This window comes from Benincasa hispida, chromosome 5, assembly GCF_009727055.1.
Source record: "Benincasa hispida cultivar B227 chromosome 5, ASM972705v1, whole genome shotgun sequence".
In the NCBI taxonomy this organism is placed as follows: domain Eukaryota; kingdom Viridiplantae; phylum Streptophyta; class Magnoliopsida; order Cucurbitales; family Cucurbitaceae; genus Benincasa; species Benincasa hispida.
The window spans coordinates 62,953,523-62,977,441 of NC_052353.1; the positions used below are offsets into that span (position 1 = coordinate 62,953,523).

Below are 23,919 nucleotides of genomic sequence, written 5' to 3' on the forward strand. Positions count from 1 at the left end.
ACGTCAGTTTGAGATTATTTTTGAAACCTTAAAAGCTATTTTAGGAGAATTTTAACTGTTTAGGTTATTTGGTAAAACAACTTATTTATTAATCTATTATAATCGATTTTAAATTGTTCTAACGTGTAAAATTTATTTGATAGAGCTTTTAGATTTTATCTTTCCTAAACAATTGGTATCTTCTCTTACCAATCTCAATTTTTCATTTCATTAATTTATTTTCTTACATTTATTCCAAATTTTAATTCGTTTGAATTCTTATAACAATTATTATTTTAAAAACAAAAAATTATCTCGTAAAATTTTTTTTGATTAAACAGAAATGGTTGGAATTCAAATCATATATATTTTCAAATAATTATATAACTAAATTACACTAATTTAGTATTAATTTACTAAACACCTTAATTATTTTTTTAATTTAAAATTAAAATTTACCAAATATTCTTTTACTTTTATTCACAACTGATTTTTCTAGAAGCATGACTACCAATTATTTTAAAAGTTGAAGCAAACTCAAACGAAGCTTTAATAAGAAAAATGACTGGTAAAAAAAATCAGGGAAATGATTTGAATTTGTGATAAATAAAATTGAAAATACCTCTTGAATATTTTGTTATGAAAGTTCTGAGTTAAAAATTTCATGCTGAATAACTTCAAAGAATATATTCTTTTTTAACTAAATCAATTTTTCTATAAGCACTTTAAAAAAAATTAATAATTTAATTAGTGGGTTTTTTATAACTTTAGATAATCTTTAACCAACCTTACTAAATAGAAAAAGTTTAGACCGATTGATAATCATTTATTTTTTATTTTTTATTTTTACAATTAAATATAAAAATACTCTTTCGAACTCTAAATTTGTTGTTGTTATATTTCATACTAATTTGAAATCAAGTTTTAAAAACTAACGAAATAAGTTTTAGAAATAATCTTTTTGAATTTGGAATTTTACTAAGAATTCAAAACTTTTACTTAACAATGATGAAAATTATTGTAGGAAATTGTGAGAAAAAAGACTTAATTTTTAAAAACCAGAAATCAAAAGCTAAGGCCCCGTTTGGTTACCATTTCGTTTTTCGTTTTTTATTTTTTAAACTTAAGTCTAATTCCTCTCAATTTTTTAGTATAGTTTGCAATTTTCTTAATTGCAAGAGTTATTAGAAAAATTCCAAAAACAAAAACAAATTTGTAACTATTTTTTTTAGTTTCCAAATTTTGGCTTGACTTTTTAAGATATTGGTAAAAAGTAGATAACAAACTAATAAATTTATAGTTGGAATGTGCGTCTATAAACTTAATTTTTTAAAAAGTAAACAAAAATCAAATTATTACTAAATAGGGCATAAATAGTTATCAAAATTTGGCCTTATTAATTTGAAAGCTTTTTAGAAAAAATAAAAATAAAAATCTTGAGAGGTAGATTATCCAACAAAATTAATTTTAAGTGATTAACCAAAATTCTTCAAAATATGACCTAGTACTAACGGAGAAAATCATATTTGTAATGAATGTAATCACATTTTGAATTATACAAAATATAGTACCACAAGAATAATTTGTTACTTAAAAAAGCAATTCAAGACAAGATAATACACTACACATGTATATACACACACGTTAAAATTATCTTTTCAGTCTGAATTGAATTTTTAGGAATAAATTTTTAAAAATTCTTAAAATTATTTTATTATTATTTAAACAATTATATGACAATTTAGGCTAGAAAAATCTTTTAAATAATTATTTCTTCTCTCTAAAATTATTTTTAAAAATTGATTTTCTAATTTAAATTGTTAATTACTTAAGATGATAATAATAAAAATCTAAACCTATTGAGAGACTTTGTCGAAGTATTATAATTATAAAATAACTTAGATTTGGTATTCCAATTAGTAGCTAAAATAACGATATCCTTTTACATATTAACTTGACTCTAGTTGAATCCTTAAATTATATATAAGGAGATTTTCAAAAATAGAAAAATAAATTAAACTATTTAAATAAAATAGCAAATTTTAGTCATTTTAGACTTCTATCGATTTCTATCATTGATGGACACTGATAGACTATAGATTTCTATCAGTTTCTAAAACTGATAGACATTAATAGTCTATCAATGTTTACTAGTGTTTTTTTTTTCTATTTCTGTAAATAGTTTGACATTTTTTTAACTATGAAAATTTCCTAGAGAAATTATTTAAACCCTTTATTTTTATTTTTATTTTTTCTCTACACAATATGAGAAGTTACTTGATATGGTCATTCAAAAACAAAAAAAACTATAACCCATCCAATGGGTATGTTTTTTCTTATACAAAATATGGAAGCAAAATGGGTTAGTTTAAATAATATATAATATATATTCTCTACCTTTGTGTGTTTGAAGATTGAATAAACCTCTCATTGTACGTAACAAATGGGGTTGGGATTTGGATCATATTCTCCAACCTTTTTCTTGCCATTTTCAATATCTTCATTTTACATTTCTTGTTGAAAGAGAGAATTGCGAAGAAAAATATGAGCTAACTTTTGTAAGGACAAAAACAAAATTTACAAATATTCTTTTCTTGGATTCTCCATTTTATTTCCATTTTTCCTTCCTTCATTGCATTTCCCCCAATAAATTACACCTTTGTTCTATAGTTTCCTTCTATCAATTCATAATTATAAGTTGAAATATAATAGTAATTTTTTACCTTTTTAGCTCATAAAGGTTAATTTTCAAAATGGGGTTTTTGCAAAGAGCCACCGTTCACTTTTTGCATGCAGCAATCGGGTACGTACCCACATTTTTTTGTATCTTTCATCATCCATCATTTTTCTTTTTTTCTTTTTTTTATATATATTTGTTTCATAAACATTATACATATATTTATAAGTTTAAGTAATTATTAACAATATTTGCTTAATTTAATTTTTCTTTTGTTCTACTTTACCTGCAGATCGGCTATTGTGCTTCTCTATCCACTGTATTACTTTCTCTCTCTTGTTCTCTCTTTCTCTCCAATAGGGCAGAGCCAAAAAAAAATATTTTCTTTCTTATTTGCTTTTTTAGTTTAAATATATATATATATATATCTTAACCAGTTAAACTAACATAAGATTAGTGTTACATCAAAATAAATTTGAAAAAATTAGGTGTAGTTTCTAACCATTTCGATTTTAGTTTTCTATTTTAAAATTTATGTAGTTTTTTTTTTTTTTTAATTTTCGCAGAAATACTGAAATAATATGTTTAAAAGATGGAAATCTTTGAATGCATATTCTTTATTTTATAGCTTCCCAGAACATGATTTGTTCTTTTTTTNAAATAATATGTTTAAAAGATGGAAATCTTTGAATGCATATTCTTTATTTTATAGCTTCCCAGAACATGATTTGTTCTTTTTTTTTTTTTTTTTTTCCTATTCTTTTATTAGAAAAGATGATACCATATATTGATCGGAAACTGCAATAAATTAAAAAGTAATAGACGAAGCATTATAATTGTAAAACTTGATTTGGATTTAAAAACTATAGCGAAAGAAACAAAAACTTATAAGTGAAAGAAATATTTTTAAAAAACTAAATTGATTATCAAACGACCTCTTTCGCCAAACATACAACAATTTTTGGCTCCATCCCTAGTTTTCTTTTATTTCTGTTTTATTATTAAATTGCTCACATGGAAGAAAACAGGTATGAATCGAAGATGGCAGTGGAGAAACCTTCATCTCGAGAACATCAGCAATGGCTGACATATTGGGTTTTGCTTTCATTGCTTACCCTATTCGAGCTTTATTTGGCCACCATCATTTCATGGTATGTAACTTCAAATATAATATAATACTCAAAATAAATGGCATTTGTAGATGTCAATTTTTAAGCGTATTTTTGCTCCTTTTCATGAGTCGAATTCATCTCAAATCAATCGATTACGAGAGGATTAAACTCATGCATCTTATAAAAATTGTGAGATGAACCTTCATTTTTTAACACGATATATATATATATATATATATATATATTACCAAATACTTGTTTATGTTCTATAAATTTTGATACCATATTAGATAAATATGATGTTTCATTTTAAACCAATTGATAACGAGAAAAGTAACTACTATGATTCTCAAAATAGCTCTTCAAGATGGCGTCTTATATTGGATTCACCATTTTTTTTTTAATTATGGGGTTTTGTATCCCAAAACTTATTGGGGTATAGGAAAAGTACTCATATAGTAATATCTTATAAAGATCGTGTGAGGTCTCTCATTTTTCTAATATAGATCCTCAATGTATTTGGTTTGTCATAGCGGTTTACCTTTAGTTTTATTTTAAAAAGTGTCAATACCATACGTTCAACGACTGATATAATTGAATTAATTCTGTAGGATTCCACTTTGGCCTTATATAAAGTTGGTGTTTTGCTTGTGGCTGGTGCTGCCAAGTTTCAAGGGTGCAGCTTATGTTTTTGAGAATATTGCAATGAAGTACATCAAGATTGAAAATATTGAAGAGAAACCCGAATTTGATATCATGAAGGAGGAGAAGAAAGGAAAAGAAGAGGATGTAAAGAAGAAGGATGACGACAAAACCGATGATGGCAAAGACAAAGACGAAGACGATGAGGAGGATGAGGACGAGGACGAGAACGCAGGCAAAGAAAAGAAAGTCTTTCGTGCTTGGAAATTGGTGGATGATTACATTGAAAAAAATGGAGCTGATTCTTTAGAAAAGATTGTCAAAGCTGGTTTACAAAGTAACATCAAACATAAAACATAGTTCATATATACTCTCTTTAGTTTCTTGATCTTTTCTCTATATATTTTGGACCGAAAAAATGATTATTGATCAAATTTTTGCAGGCAACTGAGGCAACACAAGCAGAAGGCGACATGAGAGGAGGAGCAAAAATAATTAGAGCATTTGCAATAATGTATATATGCAAGATGATACACATACAAATATGTATAAAATATTGATCTTATAACCCCCTTAATATACTTTGTAAATTCGCTATAAATTTCAATCCTTTTCCTTTATGCATATGTACATATTGAAACTTTGATTGTTGGTACTAGGATATTCATATTATATATCAGTTTGTACATATCTATATCTATCTAGAGAGGTCAGGAAACATGTCACTATAGATGAGAAGTCACTGAATAATTGATAAAAGAAGAAGAATGGATTGTTTAACAAAAATATTAAATATTAGCCTAATTAAGTAAGCAGCAACATACAAATTATTATGGAACTCACAAGACAAAAAAGGTATTTGTTTCTCCCTAAAGCGGTACAATAGTGAAACTTTTAAGCCAAAATAATAGAGTTTTCTTCTTTTTTGTAATCTACCAAAAGAAACAACACTTAAGATCCATTTGATAACTATTTAAACTTCTTTGGTTGTTTTGTTATTTACATTTTACGACTGTTTTCAAATCCAAGCCAAATTTTGAAAACTAAAGAAAAATTATTTAGGTTTGTTTATCCAAAAGGCTCCTCCAATTAATTCAAATTTTTGCAACAGTGTACAGGATCAAGTAATTATTATCTTTCACTTCAGAAAGCTCACTTTATATGAGTTTGAGGCTCCAGTGGACATTCAAACACCATATCACAATTATCAAACACTGTTGGAGAATTATCATGGTAATTACATATAGTGTTAGCTACATTAACTTAGCCTTCAAGGAAATAAATATAACAGTGTTCTCAGGCATTCATTACAAGAACTAGTGGAACACAGTTATATAAAACAAGACGTTTTTAAACAGTGAATCTTAATGCTCGTGTAATTTTGTTGCCTACGTAGGATATTGTGGTGGAGATTTGATCTAAAACTTACAGTAAAAAAACAAGACCAAAACTCGTTGCAACATGATCTATATTCCAGTAGTGTGATTAGTTTCCGTTCAAGATAACGTGCCTCTGCGTACCGAAAAACTCGCTCGGTGAATGACAGGGTCATCTTGAAATTACAACAACTCTCTTGATGTCAGTGGTTACAAAGGTGAGAAGATTGCATCATGGAATAGAGCTAGGTTCCTTCCTGTTATGCAGATAAAATCATTTAATTTGCTTGATTGTATCAGCATAATATATGAGTGGATTAGAAGTAGATTTAGCAAAGAATTACAGAACATGGATAAGTAATATACTTACTTTTAAAAACTGTATACTTTAGTTGACTTCTTCTGAGATCCTGCCAAGCTAACACTATGAACTAATCCAGCAGAAGGAATTGTTGAATAAGTAGGCTTAGTATTATCTATATCCACACTCTGACTTGGTTTCAGGATGTGTTTTGCTCCTGCTGTTAACTTGATGGGGCCTGATCTTGCCATACATTCAAACTTAGGAGTTTCATTATTTTTGGTAGAAATCACTACTCCATCAGTAGTTTGAGTCATATTTGGGATATTTCCTGCTGAATTAACAGCTTTGTCCCAGTTGGCATGGATCTTCACTGTCCCCGGGTTTGATTCCAGGTGATCATCACTGAATTTTCCTCTTGTCCATCCTGGCACAACACCAGAATTGTTCGTTTCTAAACTCGAGATCTTTTGACGCTTCCTCGAATCAACCAACTCTCCAGCCAGTAGTGTTTTACTTGAAAAATCAAAGTCCTTGACACTCAAAGTGTTGAACTTCAATCTGTCCTCAGAGCTCAACCTAATTTCATGACCTGCGTTGGCAATTGGCGATTGAAGTATTCGTGGAGCAACAGGCATTGGTTGAAAAAAAGATGTCGGACCCGGTATATGATTCTTCGTCTGTAAGTGAGAATATGGCATTGTGCTGCAAGGATAGGCAGTTTCAAGCCGGTGATGCATGGAAGAAGGGTTAATGAGAACATCTGTGCCAAAAGGAATACATGGACAATAGTACCCATTTAAGTCAGCAAGTTTAGAATTTGTGGTTTGTGGTGCTTCCCGTTGGTGATCGTGTAACATCCACGGGGGAAGGCTCTTAGAAGTGTGAGACCAAGGGAGCTGGACATGAGTTTCATCATCCGGCTGCAAGAAAGGGAAGTTAAAAGTTCCTAATTTTGCTGGATGTAGATTCTGGTTGAAGCCAAGTTCAAAAGAATTTTCATATCTATTTGGACACGTGTGGTGAGAAGTAGAAAATGCTGATGGCTGTGAACCGAACCTTAGTGTTTCCGGACCCGAAATAAAGGGTCCTTGAAAGTTTTGTGCCATATTAAATGTGTCGGTTGACGAGGGAGAAAAGGCATGGATGTTATTGTTGAAGCTTTCATTTAAGTTGATGACAGAGTCAGGTCTTTGATACATAATACTGCTTTTTCGATTGAGGTGTGGATGAGGGTACCTAACTTGTGAAGCATTTGCGAAGAAATTGCTTTGTGCCACTTGATTGCCATGAAAGCCTGCAGGATGATAAAACAAGGTTTCTCCTTTTGACGGATGATGCAACTCCCTATCTTGCAGAAAGTTTCTTTTTCTCATGTGAGTCTCTTGGATAGGATTGGTCAGGCAGTTCCCAATTAAGGTTGAGTTCTTCCAAAAGTTTATAACCTCAGGTTCTTGAACTTCTTGCCGGTTTCCACCAACAGCTACATCTTTGCCCATCAACCGCATTGTTTGTTGACCGGGATTTGCACACATGCTACTTGAATTTTCAGGATAAAACTGTGTACTTACATTTTGGTTCTGAAACTTTCCATAGTACCTGCATCTGTTATATGGAGAATCCATCAAGTTTGGGTGAAAAAACCTTCCAGATTCAGTTCCCCTTTCTGAATTCATCAGTCTAATATCAGCTGTTTCCGAAGTTATTCCAGGCTCAGAGATGTCGAATCCAGCTGGAAAATATCGATTTTGATTTTCTGGCAAATGACTATGCAATGGAAATAAAGTCAACTGGTTTCCTGTAAGTTCTGTGTCAACAAGAAGCTTCTCGTTATCTATGAAATAATCCCTGCTCCTTGGCAAGACGAGACTGCAGACCGGTATCCTGCTAGAACAGGCTATTGTGTTACTGGCTTCATTCATTTGATCAAACCTATTGATCAAACCTGAATTTAGCTGTATCAATTCACCCTTAGAGTTCAGTGGCAGGCAGAAAAATCCATCATTTACGCCTTTCTCTTTGTAGGAGACCATGCTTTCCTCCCCATTCGAAAATGGAAATATAGTGTCTTTAATAGAAGATTCTGCCAGATTAAGAAATCTGCTAACAGGATTTTCACTTAAAGAAGAAGAAGGCACTCTGCTTGTAATTGAGCCTAAGGCAGCTACTCCATTATTGAAAGGATTTATCAAATGATCAGTTGATTTTCCATAGAGAGAATGAGCTTGTCGGATGGAATTTAAACCGCATTGAGTTCTTACATGGCCATATTGCCTTTCTTCTTGTGCAGCTAATAGAGCAGGAATAGCAGAATGTACTGGTGACAGCTTCTGAAGTCCATCTACATAAACATGATCAAACAAACGCAAATCATTTTGATCATGAGGAATATCCTGATTTTTCGATATCAAGTTCTCAGTTGAATGCTTCGCATTGTCCCAACTTTCAGCATTGACCTGGTTATGAAAATTAGGCAACTGAATCTTTCCTTTCGCATGTTGACCATCAACTTCGTGTTGGGTGCTAAAGCAAACATCGTCGTTTAAATTGGCCTCCACTGGAGCAACTTCTTTATTACTTTCACCTGAATTAGTGCTTACTTCTGAGGCTTGGAATGGATTGCCAACATTTTGTTCAAAGGTATCAGAAAAGACTTCAGTGCTCAGACCAAGAACATCATCCTTATCCAAGAAGCTAACGCGCCTATCGGACTTTTGACCACCACCATTGTTGAACACTTGATTATTGTTGCCTCTTAAATTGATGGATGAAAAGTTTGTCTCAGAAGTTGCTTTTACACTATGCTTCAAAATGCTCCTAAGTAGAGGCATTGGCCTCTGTTGCTTGGCAACTACATTGGATTTTTTAACTAGTTTTTTCCTTTTTTGTCTACACAAGCGTTTAAAACATGGTTTCTTACAAAGAGTTGAAACATCCTTATGATTTCTGATCTCTCCCTTCCTGCAAAGTTGTCCATGACCAAAGTCCTATAACCAATAGAAAATTTCAGAAACTAATTATAATTAAAATCTTAGAAGTAAATACAAAGATTACAAGCTTTTTCCTTTCATATTCTATCAGAGCACTTGTTTGAATTGACTTTTTAAGTGCTTAAGAAAGTGTTCTTGAGTATTTAGAAAGTTTCAATCCAAACAAGCCCCAACTTAATGTTGATTGACGTCGTTAAAAGTGAACCAATAAAAGTGTGTTTTCTTACACAAAAATAAATGGTGAAACTAGTTTATAAAGCATCATTATAAAGAAAGCAAAGGAACTCATCAAATCAGTGGACATGGAAGCTAATGGCTTCAATGCTAAACTTGAAAATGATTTTGTTATATTTCTAGATCTATTCCATGAAATGTAAGAAGAAAAAAGAAGTTAATCAACTTTAATCTCTAAGAATAAGAATATTTATCATATATAAGCATAATAGGAAGAAAAAGTTTTGCACAAATAACATTCATTCTCATTTTTCAAAACTAGCTATACACTAGTACAGCATGTGATGTATTTGTCATTTTTATCATGTCTGTGGTAAATAGTAACCTGTGGTAGATTTTACACAATGTAATTCCTAAAATAGAAGAACAACAACAACAAAAAGAAAACAAGAAACAAGCCAAATATTATTGCTTAAAGAGATTTTCCAAAACCTAACCAAACTAAATGTGTAAATATCCAAATGTTTCAGTTCAATGTGATTAATATTTTGTCATTGAACTAACCTATATTACATAATGCATCATTTTGAGAGAGAGAGAGAATTAAACTCCAAAGCTGGTTAGCTAAGGAGGCTATGTGCTAGTACCGGATTATAAAGTGATCAAATTTATTTCAAAAGGAGGAAAAAAGATCAAGAAGAAGAAATTATAGTGGGTTATTGTAGCGCCTCAACCCTCTATCTTGAACACATAAAATTTCAAATTCTATCATAAATTTTGGTCTAGTAGCTATATGATAGAGAAAATATTGTCATTAATTTGGTTATAATAGATATTACCATATGGGATTTTAGGCTGGCATAATGATATCATCTATCTATAGCAATCTTCACCTCAGTATATATTCTTTCCTTTCTCAATGGTCAAAAACTTAAATCTTAAAAAACAATAGGACAAAAAGCATAATTAACAAATAAGACAATTTATTAGAGGACAAAGACAAAGACTACTCATAAATTTGGGAGGGTCCTTAAATTAATTAACAACAAAATAATGAAATGCACTATATCCTAAAAGAGATTATTGCCTTCTCAACTCTTTCTCTCATCTACAACGTTCCATTGTGTCTTCAATTCCCTCCTACTACTAATAGCAGAAATGCATCGTAAAATAGCTAAAAAACTATTGACATTCATGTTCCATTGTTCTTCAAAACAATGACTTATAAACTCTCATTTCATAAAGATTTTTAAGAGAAAAGAATTAGATTCAACTTTTGAACTTCAGTACTTGATCATTGAAGCAAAACTCAAGCATAACTTATAAATTTATTCCCATATGATAATGGGTTGCAAAAAAAAATGTTAGTGGGTAGCAAATTTGGTCAAAAAGTTGTTAAAATCTAAGTACTTCAAAATGGAAATGATAGTCAAACAAAACCCACTTCAACAAACCCATACATTTTATTCCACAGATGAACCATAAACCTTAAACCCTAAACGTGTTCGATCGAGAACACTAGTCTCTACTACTACTACAAATTCAAAAGCATTTCTCAAGTAAGAAATAATGATTTGTTCAATTGGAAACGGATTAAAAACAGCATCATTAACCTAGGATAAATTTGTTAAAACAAAGGACAAAAACTCTTCCACCAAATAAAGTCACTCACTGGCAAGACCGTACTCTTGCAGCTGGAGCACTATAATACATACACACATATATGCATACATACATATAATCACCTTCAAATGAAGCCTTCACAAACGATACAAACCCGTCTTGTAGTGACTTTTTTTTTTCCAATTGTGAATCAGCCTATTTCCGCGCCCTTAATCACACAAAAACAAGTACTATTTTTCTCTCTCTCTCTTTCACTGCCTCTCTTTTTCTCTCCAACGTAATGCAGTCTTTTCACCAGCTTTTTCCAGCAGTAATAATGAGCAGAAAGAGAAAGGAGAGCTACCAAATACAAAAAACCCAATAAAGAGAATATTTGCAGTCTATTAAAAAAAAATAAAAAAAAATCTCACAAGCCTACAGTTTTTTCCTCATTGTAGGACCGTTTAAATTAATTAATTAAAAATTTGTATATTTACCTTCTTCTTTTTCTTGTGAAGAATTGAGGGTTGTTCTTGTTCCGTTGTGGTATTGATTGTCTTGATTGTGGAGACAAGACTTGTCGCCAAGGACGTCGTTTTGAGGTTGTTGTTGTTGTTGTTGTGACGAATAATTTGTTTGCCAACGGCTTTTTTTTCTTCTTCTTCATCACAGCAATCGTTAGCAATAATCATTGTTTTTACTGGCGGAGCCACTGCGAAGATATCGGCAATTGATCTCTTTTTTGGGGTTCTTGATTTCGCCTTCAACTTTTTCCTAATTTCTTTACTTGTAATTTGAGAGTTTAAACAACTATCAATATGTGCATTCACGGCGTTTACTGTAGCTGCAACAAAAACCCCACAAACTGGACAAATCTTTTGCATTTTAATTCTCTCTATAATTACTTCTTCTTCTTCACTAATTACCCTTTCCGATGACCACCAACGAAATTTCTTTACATCCATTGGTGGAAGTAAAGCTTCTGCTACTTCTTTCTTCACTTTCTCGCTAAATGGCCAACTAATTCTCGTTAAATCCGTGCTTCTCTTATTCAAAGCATACTCTCTATCAAAAAGAAGAAAAAGAAGTATAATGAACTCTAATTTTGAACCTTTTCTTAAACATAGCTTAGTAGATAAGAGATTAGGAAAAAATTTAGGTGCAGCATCTATTGTGTAGCACTTGCTGTATGGTAGAAGAAAGAGGAGCATGGGACTTACCGGATGGAGAAAGCGGAGGTGGGAACAGCCATGAGAGACGACCCAAGTGGAAAAATTGAATATTGGGAAGTGGGTTGGGGTTGAAATTGGGAAATGGTGTGAAATTGAGAGGGGACAGAGAAGAAGATGATGAAGTATGGTGTGAAGAGTTTTCTTTTCTTTTCTTTTCTTTTCTTTTTTTTTTTTTCCCCTCTGTGGCGGTGGGAGAGAGATATGAAAGCGAGAGAGAGAAGAAGTAATGGTGAAAGGGAGAGAAATGAGAGAATTAAGAGAGAGGAGTGAGAGCTTTTTTGTTTTTTTTTTGGTTACTTTTATAGTTTAATAATAATAATAATGGTTTTCCCGCCCGAAGAGAAAGAGAGAGAGAGAGAGAGATTTGTGCTTTTGCCTTAAAACTTTATGACTGACAGCGACGTATGAGAGCGCAAGCCTACGCCTACAAAACAGTGTTACCATAAAAAAAAAATAATAATAAAAAAAAAAAAGGAAAAAACAACATTTCCCCCTTTCCTTTTTCCCTTCTTTTCTTTTTTTTTCTTTTTTTTTATAATAAAATTAGAGAGAATTTCATAAATAAAAAAAATGTCAAAACTATTACAAAATTAATATATATATAGACACTAATAAACATTTATCCACCTCTACCAATTATAGAAAATTATTATTGATAGAAGTCTATTAATATCTATGAGTGATAGAAACTAATATAAGTCTAAAATTATTATATTTTGTTATTTTGTGTAAATAATTTCATTTATTTTTCTATTTTTGAAAATATTTCTTTAAACAATTTATGTTTTTCTTTTATAAAAATGTAAAATTAAGAGATTGAACCATCGATTTCGATAGTATATATTTGATGTATGTTGAATTATACTCATTTTGTCAATAAAATTATTTATAATTTAAAATGTTAATATCTATAAAAATCCAAATGTCTCAATTTTTTATATACATGTGTCAATATTTTATAATTAATAATTTTAAATAATATATTTAAATTTGTAAGTAGGTTTTTTTTTAAGATAGTGAATAGATATTTTAAGCTTTATAAAACAAGTTAAAATGTTTTTTTTATATGATATTCACACTAGTGATATTTTATTGCTAATTGTTTTTCCGTATTTTATGGATTATTTTATTATATGAATTAATGTCAATTCATCTTAATGTCGATGTCAAACCTATAAAAATGTAGGAATATTGATGAAAATATCAGCATGTCGAAAGAAATCTTAATATCATAATTATATAAAATAAAATCTCAAATTAAAAATTATATTAATGGTAAACTTTTATAACGTAGTGATTTATAGATATTCACTCTCTATTTTATTTTAAATCAAGTCAAATTCATCTGGTAGAATTATTCTTTTCAAAATCCTAGAAAATAAACTGATATGATGACATGATTTTTCTAAATAAGATTTTAAAAATAGAGAAAGATGTGACAATTAAAAACTATAGTTATATTAATGAAAAGTTTGGGCTATCTATTTGATTTAATTTTCCTGAAATCTTTATATTCAAATTAATTTTATGCACATAAAATTTATGTATTTACAATTTAAAAGTAGAATTATAGAGTCTTAATTAATTTATTTATGAAAGATTAAGATTTTAATGGATAAAGTATTTGTTTTTGTTTAGATAAAAAGTAAGAGAATAAAAATCTATCTTTGAAGGGGAAGAGAGAGAGAGAAGAAAATCCTTAAAATTTATGGAACAAATAATTTATCTACGAGATTATGATAATATCATTAACGTAATCACTCGCCTCAGAGGATTCCCCCACCCTAAAATTTATTCTTCTCCATTATCCATATCCCTTAGTTGCCTTTTTGGAACAAAGATGATGCTATGTATCCCTACCTGTCACCCTCACGCGCCTGTTTATTTCATCCACTCCACGCGCCGCTATCTCCGGTCACCTAGTAGCCGCACTAAGTTGTCTTTTCTTCAAAATCAACTGTTACTCTCAAAACTTTCATCGAAAACCTTAACTCCATCAAATTGTGCTTAAAATTGGTTGGTTGTCACGATTTTAGCTTTAAACTTTTTTTAAAAAAAATTATAACTTTTTGAAAAATTCTTATAAATAAAAAATCTCAAAGATATTTATACTTTATAGATAAAAAATTTCAAAAGTGTTTGGACTTTTGAAATTTTCTTGTTAATAGAGTATAAATATCTTTAAATATTTAAAAAGATCTCTTAATTTTTATCATCTAAAAAAAATTATTTGAAATTTTGTTAAAAAAATATTGTTTTTTCTTGTCCTTCAATGAATTACCAAACCCCACATATATATATACACGTATCAAAGAAAAATTAAATTAGATATTTGGCAATGTTATTTAAAGGTGTATTAGTTTAACTTAAATTGGTGAAAAAGAATGATATTAATGAAATTACTGGATTTAAGAAACATTTTTATATTATTTCTTTTTTAAAGAAAATACAGTGAATAGAAATTAGTGGAAATCGAATATGAGTATAAGTGGCAAAACTTAACCTAAAAAGGTGGGTTTGATTTAATTTTTTAAATGTTTAATTTTAAAAATAAACCTTTTTAAAGAATAAATTGAAATCTTTCACAACTATTCAAAATAGTTTTTCAACCACATTTAAAATATATTTTAAATCATTTTTATTAAAAGAATTTAAATAAAAATAATTTTAAAAAAACATTTTTTTCTCTAATCAATCTAAAGTCCAAAATTAGGTGGAAATTAAAAACTCATGATAAAAAATGTTATCGCAGTGAGTTAAGTTTAGAGGTAAATATTGTGATTTTCTCATTTCTGGATTATTATAGATAAGGATTCCAATTTTCGAAATATAAGAAATGTTACTAATCCTTTAAAGTCATATGTTTTATCTCAAGTCGAATTATTAGTGAAATTTTAAAAAATATATTTATTTATTTAGGAGATTTTTAAAATAAAAAAAAACAATAGAAATTATTTACACAAAATAGTGAAATTTAATATTATTGAATAGAGACGGATAGAAATCTATTAGTAATATAAACTAATAGAAGTCTATTATTGATACTATGTGATAGACGCTGATAGAAGTCTATCAGTATCTATAGATGTCTTTTTTTTTTTTTTTTGCTATTTTCGTAAATAATTTGACATTTCTTTATTTGTAAAAGTTTCTCATTTATTTACATGCATTATTTATGCTTTAAAAAAATAAAAACCTACAATGATTTCATTTTTTTTTTATTTCAACACGTGAGATGGAGACTCGAACTTCAAACCTGTTAATCGAGGATTATATATTTAAAATAGTCGAATTATTTTCCATATGATTCAATAAACATCGATATTAGAAACATCATAGATCAATACAAACTATATGTTATGATATTTTGATTGTTCTTGAATCAAATTGATTACATTGTACCAACAAGATTACAAATTCCCTACAACTCTACAAAAGCATTCCAAAAGAATAGGAAACATTATTACTGAAAATTTACCTGTTTTTAACTATATTTAAACACTTAACTTACTCAACCCCATTGCTCCATTATTTGCATGTACTTATTCTATTCTATTTATTTATTTTACTACAGACCCCAAGTAAAAACTAAGAGCCTTTAAATGGGGTTTGATGTAATTATTATGTAAGAAGAGAAGATGGGATGGAAATGGAAGGAGATGGTCCCATATGTGAAAGGGAAGGTTTTTATAATTTATTCTTATTTATATTTATTTTTAATGGGGTAAGCTAAGAATGAGCTTTCCAATAGTGTGGTTTTGGCCATACAACAGTAAATTCTATTATTTCTCTTATATTGTAATTTTTGGTGGGCAAAAGAATAACAACAATGACACTGAACCATCATGATTATGACATCTTACCCACTCCCTCTTTTTTCCCTTATACTTCTCTTTCTTCTCATGTTAGGGAGGAGGAGGAAGAAGAAGAAGAAGAAGAAATTTAGAATTATTCTGGTTTTCTTTATTCAACCATTTTCCACTCTTTTTCATTTTCTAAACAGAGTAATGCTTAAGTTTTAATAATTTTTCATCATATAATTATCATCTCTTTCTCTATAATATTGTTTTTATCTTAATGACTTTTCTGCAAAACCCATAAAACCCCCCATCTTCATCTCAAACATTGATTAATGTTAGAGTTTATATTATATTGTTTAACTAAAAGTCCTCTAATGGGCTATAGTAGTTTTTGTAGTGATCATAATTAATGTGTTAATTTTCACATCTATTTCATTGTTTTTTTAAGGGGAAAAAAAAAACTTTAAAAATGGCATGACATCATTATCCCAACAAGTAGATATAAGTTTAATATTGTCACTTGCATGGTTCATGTCATTTAAAAATCAAAAGCAAAGACTTTTACACACTTCATAATAAACTTTATTAGGTTAAAACTTGCATTTTAAATCTTATGCTTTTGAACCCTTTATGTCAATTTCTTCTCTCTATTATTATTTTAAATGGACTTTGTTATCATTGTTGTTCCTATATATCTTTTTTTCCCATTTTTCGAACTAAAATTTTGTCTGTTTTGTTGACATTTGGAAGGGTTAGTGTTGCATTGGTTGAAAAGATCATAAATTTAATTTATTGTTTTGATGGAAAAGAAAAATATGATCCCATTTTGAAATGCAACTAATATATGAAATTTTGTACTATTTTTGAAGGGTAAAGAACAAATAACCCGTCAACGATTAAGTTTGAATATTTTGAATTTGTTATCCAAACTAGCTCTAAACGATCAGAATAGGGTTTGGAGAAATGCATTATACCAAAGATATGTCTCTATTCTATAATATGTATTATTCTCTTTAATAAAATTACTTTTCCTCTATTTTGTGGACGTAGTTAATACATTGTTAATTAACCATGTGAACTTCTGTGTTGATTTTCTTTTGCTTTACATTTTTCTATTTATGTCTATGTTAATAACTTGTTACAAATGTTGTAGTTGTGATAATAAAAACTTTAGAAAATACGAAATCTAAAATTAAAATGACTAAAAACATAAGGGAGGGGTCCCTGAAATAGTTTCCTTTTCCTTTTTTAAGTAACTCATAAATGCTTTGGGTATACTCAAAAGGGACATTTGCCCTTTGATATATGTAGGGTAAGTCATGTGCCCACTGAGCATATACATAAATGTTTTTGAAGAAGGATGTGAGAATTTTGAACCCAACATTTTGTTGCTTTCCTTAGCTTGGAATATTCAACCACCACCATTCTTTAAACCACAATATCAAAAATAAAAAGGGTAGGAAAAAAAAACACTGATTACAACTCAGTACATCTGTAAAATATTATTGTTATAGTACACCCTCTTCAATTCTCTTAATAAATGAACTTTTTAACCTTAACTACAACTAGAATCTTCAATTGAAATTTGTTTACCATCAGACCCATTTTGATGTGCTCTTGGGTAATTATTTGGTTTTTTTTTATTATTTCTTTTAAAAATCAAGTCTATTTCTTCGCAATTTTATCATAGTTTTCACTTTTTCTTTTAAATAAAAAAGTTGAATTCTTAATAAAATTCCAAAAAACAAAAACTTCTTTTTTTAGTTTACAAACTTTAGTTTGGTTTTTTAAAACATTGATAAGAACTAGAAAGTAGATAACAAAATGGAAAATATAGAGGTGAAAGATAATATATATAAGCTTAATTTTAAAAAATTAAGGCCTCTTTGATAGCCATTTCGTTTTTTATTTTTTATTTGATAATTAAGTCTATTTCTTCTCATTTTTTTACCATGGTTCGTATCAATCTTAGTAGAAAAGCGGGATTCTTAGTCAAATTTTCAAAAAAAAAAAAAAATTAAAAACTATTTTTTTTAGTTTTCAAAATTTGACTTGGTTTTTGAAAACATTGATAAAAAGTAAATATCAAAACAAAAATTTTAGAGATAAAAGAGGTGTTTATAGGCTTAATTTTAAAAAATGCTAAAACTCAAAAACTAATTGGTTACCAAACGGGACATGAATGATTATCAAACGGAGTCGAAACTTTAGCCAATTTGAATATGTAATTCAATTAGTTAAGACATACAATATAATATGAAAAAAAAAATCCACCTCTCTATGGTTGAATTATATATATAAACCTTTAACTTCCATGCCTGCACAGGAGACTATATATTGAAACAAATATAAAAATTTACAAATGAAAATTAATATTTAGAGTTGAATAAAAAAAAATTTGGAATATTTATGTGCTTGTTTGCAACTGATGGTATATAATATTATTAATGTTAGCATTAAGAGGGACGGTTTGTTTCACGGACATTCTAGATTTTCATGGAGTGGGCATTTAGATTACCATGTTTATTTTGCAGTATTGTGAGATACCCCGACATCTGAAGATTTCCGAACATCCTAAGATGCCCGGACGGAGAACATTTAGAGAGTTTTGGATGTCCTTAACATGGATTTTCCAGATTTCCAAGGGTATCTCCATTTTACTTTTTTGTCTTTCCTTTTCATTTTATTTTACATATATATATTAATCTTCATCTGCTTTATATAATTAATATAAATACTGTCAATTATGTATATCATATATTTTTAGTTATATCGTAATTTTGATTATTTTTAAGCAACATATTCAAATTAATATTTATTTATAAAAAATCTTAAATTATGATATATTATTTTTGTGAGAAAAATAACATATAAAAATAATATACATTGTATTAATTTTAAAAGAAATTTAAATTGATAAAAATAAATGTGTTATATAAATTCAAATTATATCAAATTAATTATAAAATAATAAATAGTCATAAGGGCATTCTTAAAACTTTAGGTAAATTTAAGTTATTTCCAAGTAAAAATTCTAAAGAAAAAAATACAATTATTAACATATTTTCAGATGTCAATAAAAATATTCCTACAAAACAAACATGATAATCTAAACATGCCAGACATCTATAATTTCTAATATATATAATTTCAAACATCGAAAATTTCTACTATCACGTTCCAAAAAACAAACGGCTCTAAAGGTCTTGAGAGACCCCTATTTTCTAAATATCTTTTTAACAATATTCATGCTCTGCCGTTATATTATTTCTGTTAATATTTATTCTCTAATTATTTTCTTTTATCTCACGTATCAGATGACTCGTGTCTACAAATGTAATTAAAATTTTTAATTTATTATATTATAAATTAACACACAATTTTAGAAAAATACTTTTAAGTGTGGCATAATATAGTTTTTTTCCCAAAACTACCTTAACTCATTTTAAACAAGTTGATGTAGGATGAATTTAAGATAATTAATATACTTTAGTTGATAACACTACATTAATTTTAAGAATTCTTTCAAATTTTAAGATTGATATTTTAAAATTCTTTGGGTGAGATTGTTTGTTGGCTTGATAAAATTTGGAAATTATCTGGTTGTTTTGATTTTATTTTTTTTCCGTATATTCATAGAAATTGTAATACTCTCCAGCTGATTATTTGGCTAATTAAGAATACTCGGAAAGAAGAAAGAACTATTGAATGGTTTGATTCCTTTTCTGAATGGTTAAGGAAAGTTATTGGTGTAGATTTTTTTTATTTTTTTGAAAGGTATTGTAATTAAAATGTGGGAGGAAAAATCGAACCTTAACGACAACACTATGCCAGTTGAATTACGCTCTTGTTGGCGTTATTGGTGTAAATCTTATTTCCACCCTTGTGACGTAATAATAGAACTACTTTCTCAAAAAAAAAAAAAAAAAACTATCATTTTCATATATGAAAGTTTGGAATCATTTAATTTATCTAGTTTAACATAATATATATGTATAATATATAAATGATAGTTCAAAACATTACATACCAAAATCAATATAGTTCAGTTTAATGGTTGTATCGACAATCTCGAAATTAGAGATTTGATTATTTACCTTATATCTTATTAAAAGAAGAGTATTATATACCACATTTTATTTTATATATGTTAAAAAAATAATTTTAACTCGACCAGAATAATTTTAATCAGACCTTTAACTGGTCGAGTTAAAAGTAACAATCTTAAAATTTGAAAGATTGATATTTTGATTTTATGGTTTAATTAAATGGGAAAAATGAACTTCAATTGATGTGTAAGAATCTCCAAAAGGAAGATTTGGACATTTTTTCACTTTTTTAAGAATGATTCGACGTTATCGAGATTTGAGAATCCATTGATGGCCACAATTTATTATTATTATTATTCAAAGGAAACTCTTTACATTACAACGTTAATTAATCACATCATGTGTCTGTTTCTCATGTTCATCATCACCACCATGCATAAAGCCACGTATTATATATTATATTGTATTGTATTATATTATATAATATAAGTATTATAATTGTCCACGTGTGTGAAAACCCATGCATGTGCATATGATGGTGGACACATGTATGTCCATGTCATGATGATAATTTAATGATGGGGAGCATTTTGGCTTTAGGGCATGGGGACATTCAATCATGCCCAAAATTTTGAAAGAAAAAAAATTAATATTCGGACAATCTTAAGAACAAAATAAATTTTTTAATCAAATGCAAATGTGATAAATTGTGATTAAACAATTTGATAGGATTATATGAATGTAGCTGAAACTGTACTTATATAATGTTATGAAGTTATTTTTAATTGTTCGATTATAATTTATTACGAGAAAAGTTCTAGTTGATTTTTTATGATTATGACCATCTATCATTATGGTACAATGATTTTTTTTTCTCTCAACTTAATTCAATTTCAATTTATCCTTATGATTTTAATATATATATATATATATATATATATATATATTTACAACCATAGGCTATGGCTATAGATTCATTTGACTCATATGATTCGAGCGTTAGTTTTAACATAGAACTTCATAACATTATTTATGAAGAAAGAAAAATTACATGTTAAATGTTTTCTATCTAGCTAACTACAAAAGTTCACCAAGAGAGCTTTTTCTGGATATATTAAACCAAATTTAAGGAGTTTTTCAAGAAAATAGAAATAAAAATAAATAAATAAAGACAATTAAATTGAAACTAGGTTCTAACTATACAAGTTAAACTTAAGATAACTCGATTGACATTTAAATATACTAGAAACTATGAGATCCGTAATTCGAATCCTCCTACTTTTAATTATACTAAAAGAAGAAGATCATGACTATACAAATTAAATTGAAATTTTACTTGTCAGGTTTGTTGAGACTAAATTTGTTAAATATCAAATGGAGATAAAGTATCCTCATCAAATTAGTTAAGTGTTTGGAGATCAGTTAAAATTATTTTTTAGACTTATACCAAACCACTAACTTTAAAATTAAGAATCTGAAAGAAAATATAATTTTACCAAAATGTGTGTGTATATATATATTTAAGAGTTATTGAGCAATTAATTTGGATTATTGGGCAGAACTTTTTCATGGTAATTATGATGACTTAAAAAGGAGTGCAGATGATTTTCTGTTTCACACTAATTAATCAAATTAATTTATTTAGAATAATAATCATAATAAAGAGAGATTATTAAATGCTCTCGTAACATTCGAAGCATTTCTTTGCGTTTTGGCATCTGCTTTGGAAGCAAACGGGTTTGACGAGTTTCAATGGGGAAAAAAATAGTAAAGATCGTTGGGTTTATTTGAAAAGGCCGCCATAATATTATAATTATTTCACTTTTAGCTTTTCGTTCTTAAAATTAAGTTTATAATAATTATTTTTGTCTATATTTAAAAAGACTAAAAATTAAAAATTAAAATGTTATTAAATGGAGTACAATTGTCAAATGTACGCACAACCATCAGATGTGTAAGAGATAAATCGTAAGAATACAGTACACTTTGCATATAATGCTTATTTGGAGAATATATTGAATCTATATTACTGTAGTGTATTAAGAGACCGTCAGATTATAGTGGTCTCATTAAATAATTTGTTAAAAAAATTATTTACATTATTTCCTAATTTGTTCCTTTGCAACTTTTCTTTCCACTAATTAAAATTCGTACAACACATTATCACGACCTCTTTAAACAATTTATCGGGTATGTTCCCTTTGAAAATATTGATACCCCTATTTCAATGTGTGTTATTCAATAATTCATTTAAATTTAATTACCCGCAATAATAGAGAATTAATCTTGAGAGAGTGCATGGCTAATATTACATATAAGATGAATTTGGAATTGGACTTATAATAATTTTTTGGAGCGTTAATTATAACAGTCGTGTAGAAATTATCACTATATTTCTTTAAAATAAATGTTTTGATAATTATTAGTTGAAATTTATTTTCTTTTATGACTTGTATGACTCCAAATGTAACATAATTTACGCTTTTTGGAGGGGAAAACATAACATAAAACATGATACATTAAATTAAATTTTTGCTTCCTAATATACCGTACATTATATAATTTCAATATAGTCGTATTACTACAATATGATTAGCTTACTGGTAAAATTTGAGTAATTGAATTCTCAACATAGTTCTGTAACATGTTTCGTATCGTGCTATTGTTAAGGATGCCAACACAGCCAACTACGTCACTAAAGGGAAATCCACTTAGCAGCTCCGTCAGTAGTGCAAGACTTCATAAATTACGGTCTTACCTCTTTACCAAAAGAATAGGATGGTTACAACAAGTGACTAACCATTTTTTTGTATTTCCAAGTTAGGGATTCCATGTTGTATAAATAGAACACCTATGTACATTTCAATATACAAGAAAATATAAAGGAAAGGTTGGCGTGTCACTATCGTGTACCTTCTGCATTATCGTCTACCTAGCTAAAATTATCGTTTACCTTTGTTTGATACTATCGTCTACCTCTTGACGTTATCGTCTATCTCCTGACGCTATCGTCTACCTCCTTCAGACGTTATCGTTTACCTCCTCTAAACGCTATCGTCTATCTCTTGACGCTATCATCTACCTCCTTTAAATGTTATCNTCTACCTCCTTTAAATGTTATCGTCTACCGCTTGACACTATCATCTACTTGTTGGCGTTATCGTATACCTTTTTACTACTATTGTTTACCGTCCTGTCGTATACCTCTTCAAACGACAACTTCACACTTTAACTGCTATCATGCAACATGTTATGTACATTATTGTCAAAATCAAGTTTCAATACCTATTTGAGTTTTATAAGCTCCGATACCATATTAGATAATATGAGGTTTTATCTTAAAATCAAATGACAATGAAATAATTAGTTCATCTATCTTATTAGGAATGAGTGTGAGATTCTTTAACTTTTCAATGTAGGATTCTCAACGGTGTTACAACATCATGTATCACATCTATATAACGTGTTAGATGAATTTTATTTTTTCAATTCACTATGTTTTAATTTAGCTTCTATTATATATATATGTTATTTCCATTTAGGTCACTGGGCCCTTTAAATTAGGTTCAAATTTAGTTTATCTACTATTTAAGGTTTAAAGTTATTTATTAGGCGAGTAAAATATATTATTTGAAAACCATTGTGTAAATTTTAATTAAAAGTCATGAAATTTAATTTGAACTGGACTAAATTGTGAAATTAATTTTATTTTAAACCATAAAAGTTTTTTAAATAGAAAGAAAAAAGGGAAAATTGTGAATTAAATTTATGCCACATTTACCAATCTAAGGAAAATTGGTGTAATTATAATGGAATTCTATTGATAGATCAATCATAATGGACAAGAATCACAAATATAATTAGATTGTTTTAGATTACATTGAATTATGAATTTTGTCATATTTACTGTTACCAATACTTTTATCTTTACATATTAGGATCAAACAGTAACAGTAACGGTAACAATAAAAGGGTCAAAATCAAT

General features: G+C 28.5%; 2 protein-coding genes across 2 annotated transcripts; one reads left to right on the forward strand and one right to left on the reverse strand.

Moving 5' to 3' along the window:
* Positions 1–2,649: 2,649 nt before the first annotated feature.
* On the forward strand, positions 2,650–5,030 carry LOC120078289 (HVA22-like protein f). The gene is made up of 5 exons (XM_039032522.1): positions 2,650–2,782; positions 2,949–2,975; positions 3,685–3,807; positions 4,380–4,747; positions 4,854–5,030. The coding sequence occupies exons 1-5, from the start codon at positions 2,733–2,735 to the stop codon at positions 4,859–4,861; spliced, it is 576 nt and encodes a 191-aa protein (XP_038888450.1). The 5' UTR covers positions 2,650–2,732; the 3' UTR covers positions 4,862–5,030.
* Positions 5,031–5,635: 605 nt separating this feature from the next.
* LOC120078436 lies at positions 5,636–12,307 on the reverse strand. Its single transcript, XM_039032711.1, has 4 exons — positions 12,074–12,307; positions 11,351–11,918; positions 6,157–9,074; positions 5,636–6,043 (listed from the first exon to the last, which is right to left on the reverse strand). Exons 1-3 carry the CDS (start codon positions 12,103–12,105, stop codon positions 6,159–6,161), a joined length of 3,516 nt encoding a protein of 1,171 aa, XP_038888639.1. The 5' UTR covers positions 12,106–12,307; the 3' UTR covers positions 5,636–6,043; positions 6,157–6,158.
* Between the last annotated feature and the right edge of the window lie 11,612 nt (positions 12,308–23,919).

Coding starts and splice junctions, on each gene's coding strand:
- LOC120078436 (XM_039032711.1), bottom strand. CDS start 12,105: ATGGCTGTTCCCACCTCCGCTTTCTCCATCCG. Junction 11,919..12,073: donor ACCTCCGCTTTCTCCATCCG/GTAAGTCCCATG, acceptor TCTTTTTGATAG/AGAGTATGCTTTGAATAAGA. Junction 9,075..11,350: donor TTCACAAGAAAAAGAAGAAG/GTAAATATACAA, acceptor TATTGGTTATAG/GACTTTGGTCATGGACAACT.
- LOC120078289 (XM_039032522.1), top strand. CDS start 2,733: ATGGGGTTTTTGCAAAGAGCCACCGTTCACTTTTTGCATGCAGCAATC. Junction 2,976..3,684: donor ATTGTGCTTCTCTATCCACT/GTATTACTTTCT, acceptor GGAAGAAAACAG/GTATGAATCGAAGATGGCAG. Junction 3,808..4,379: donor TTGGCCACCATCATTTCATG/GTATGTAACTTC, acceptor TTAATTCTGTAG/GATTCCACTTTGGCCTTATA.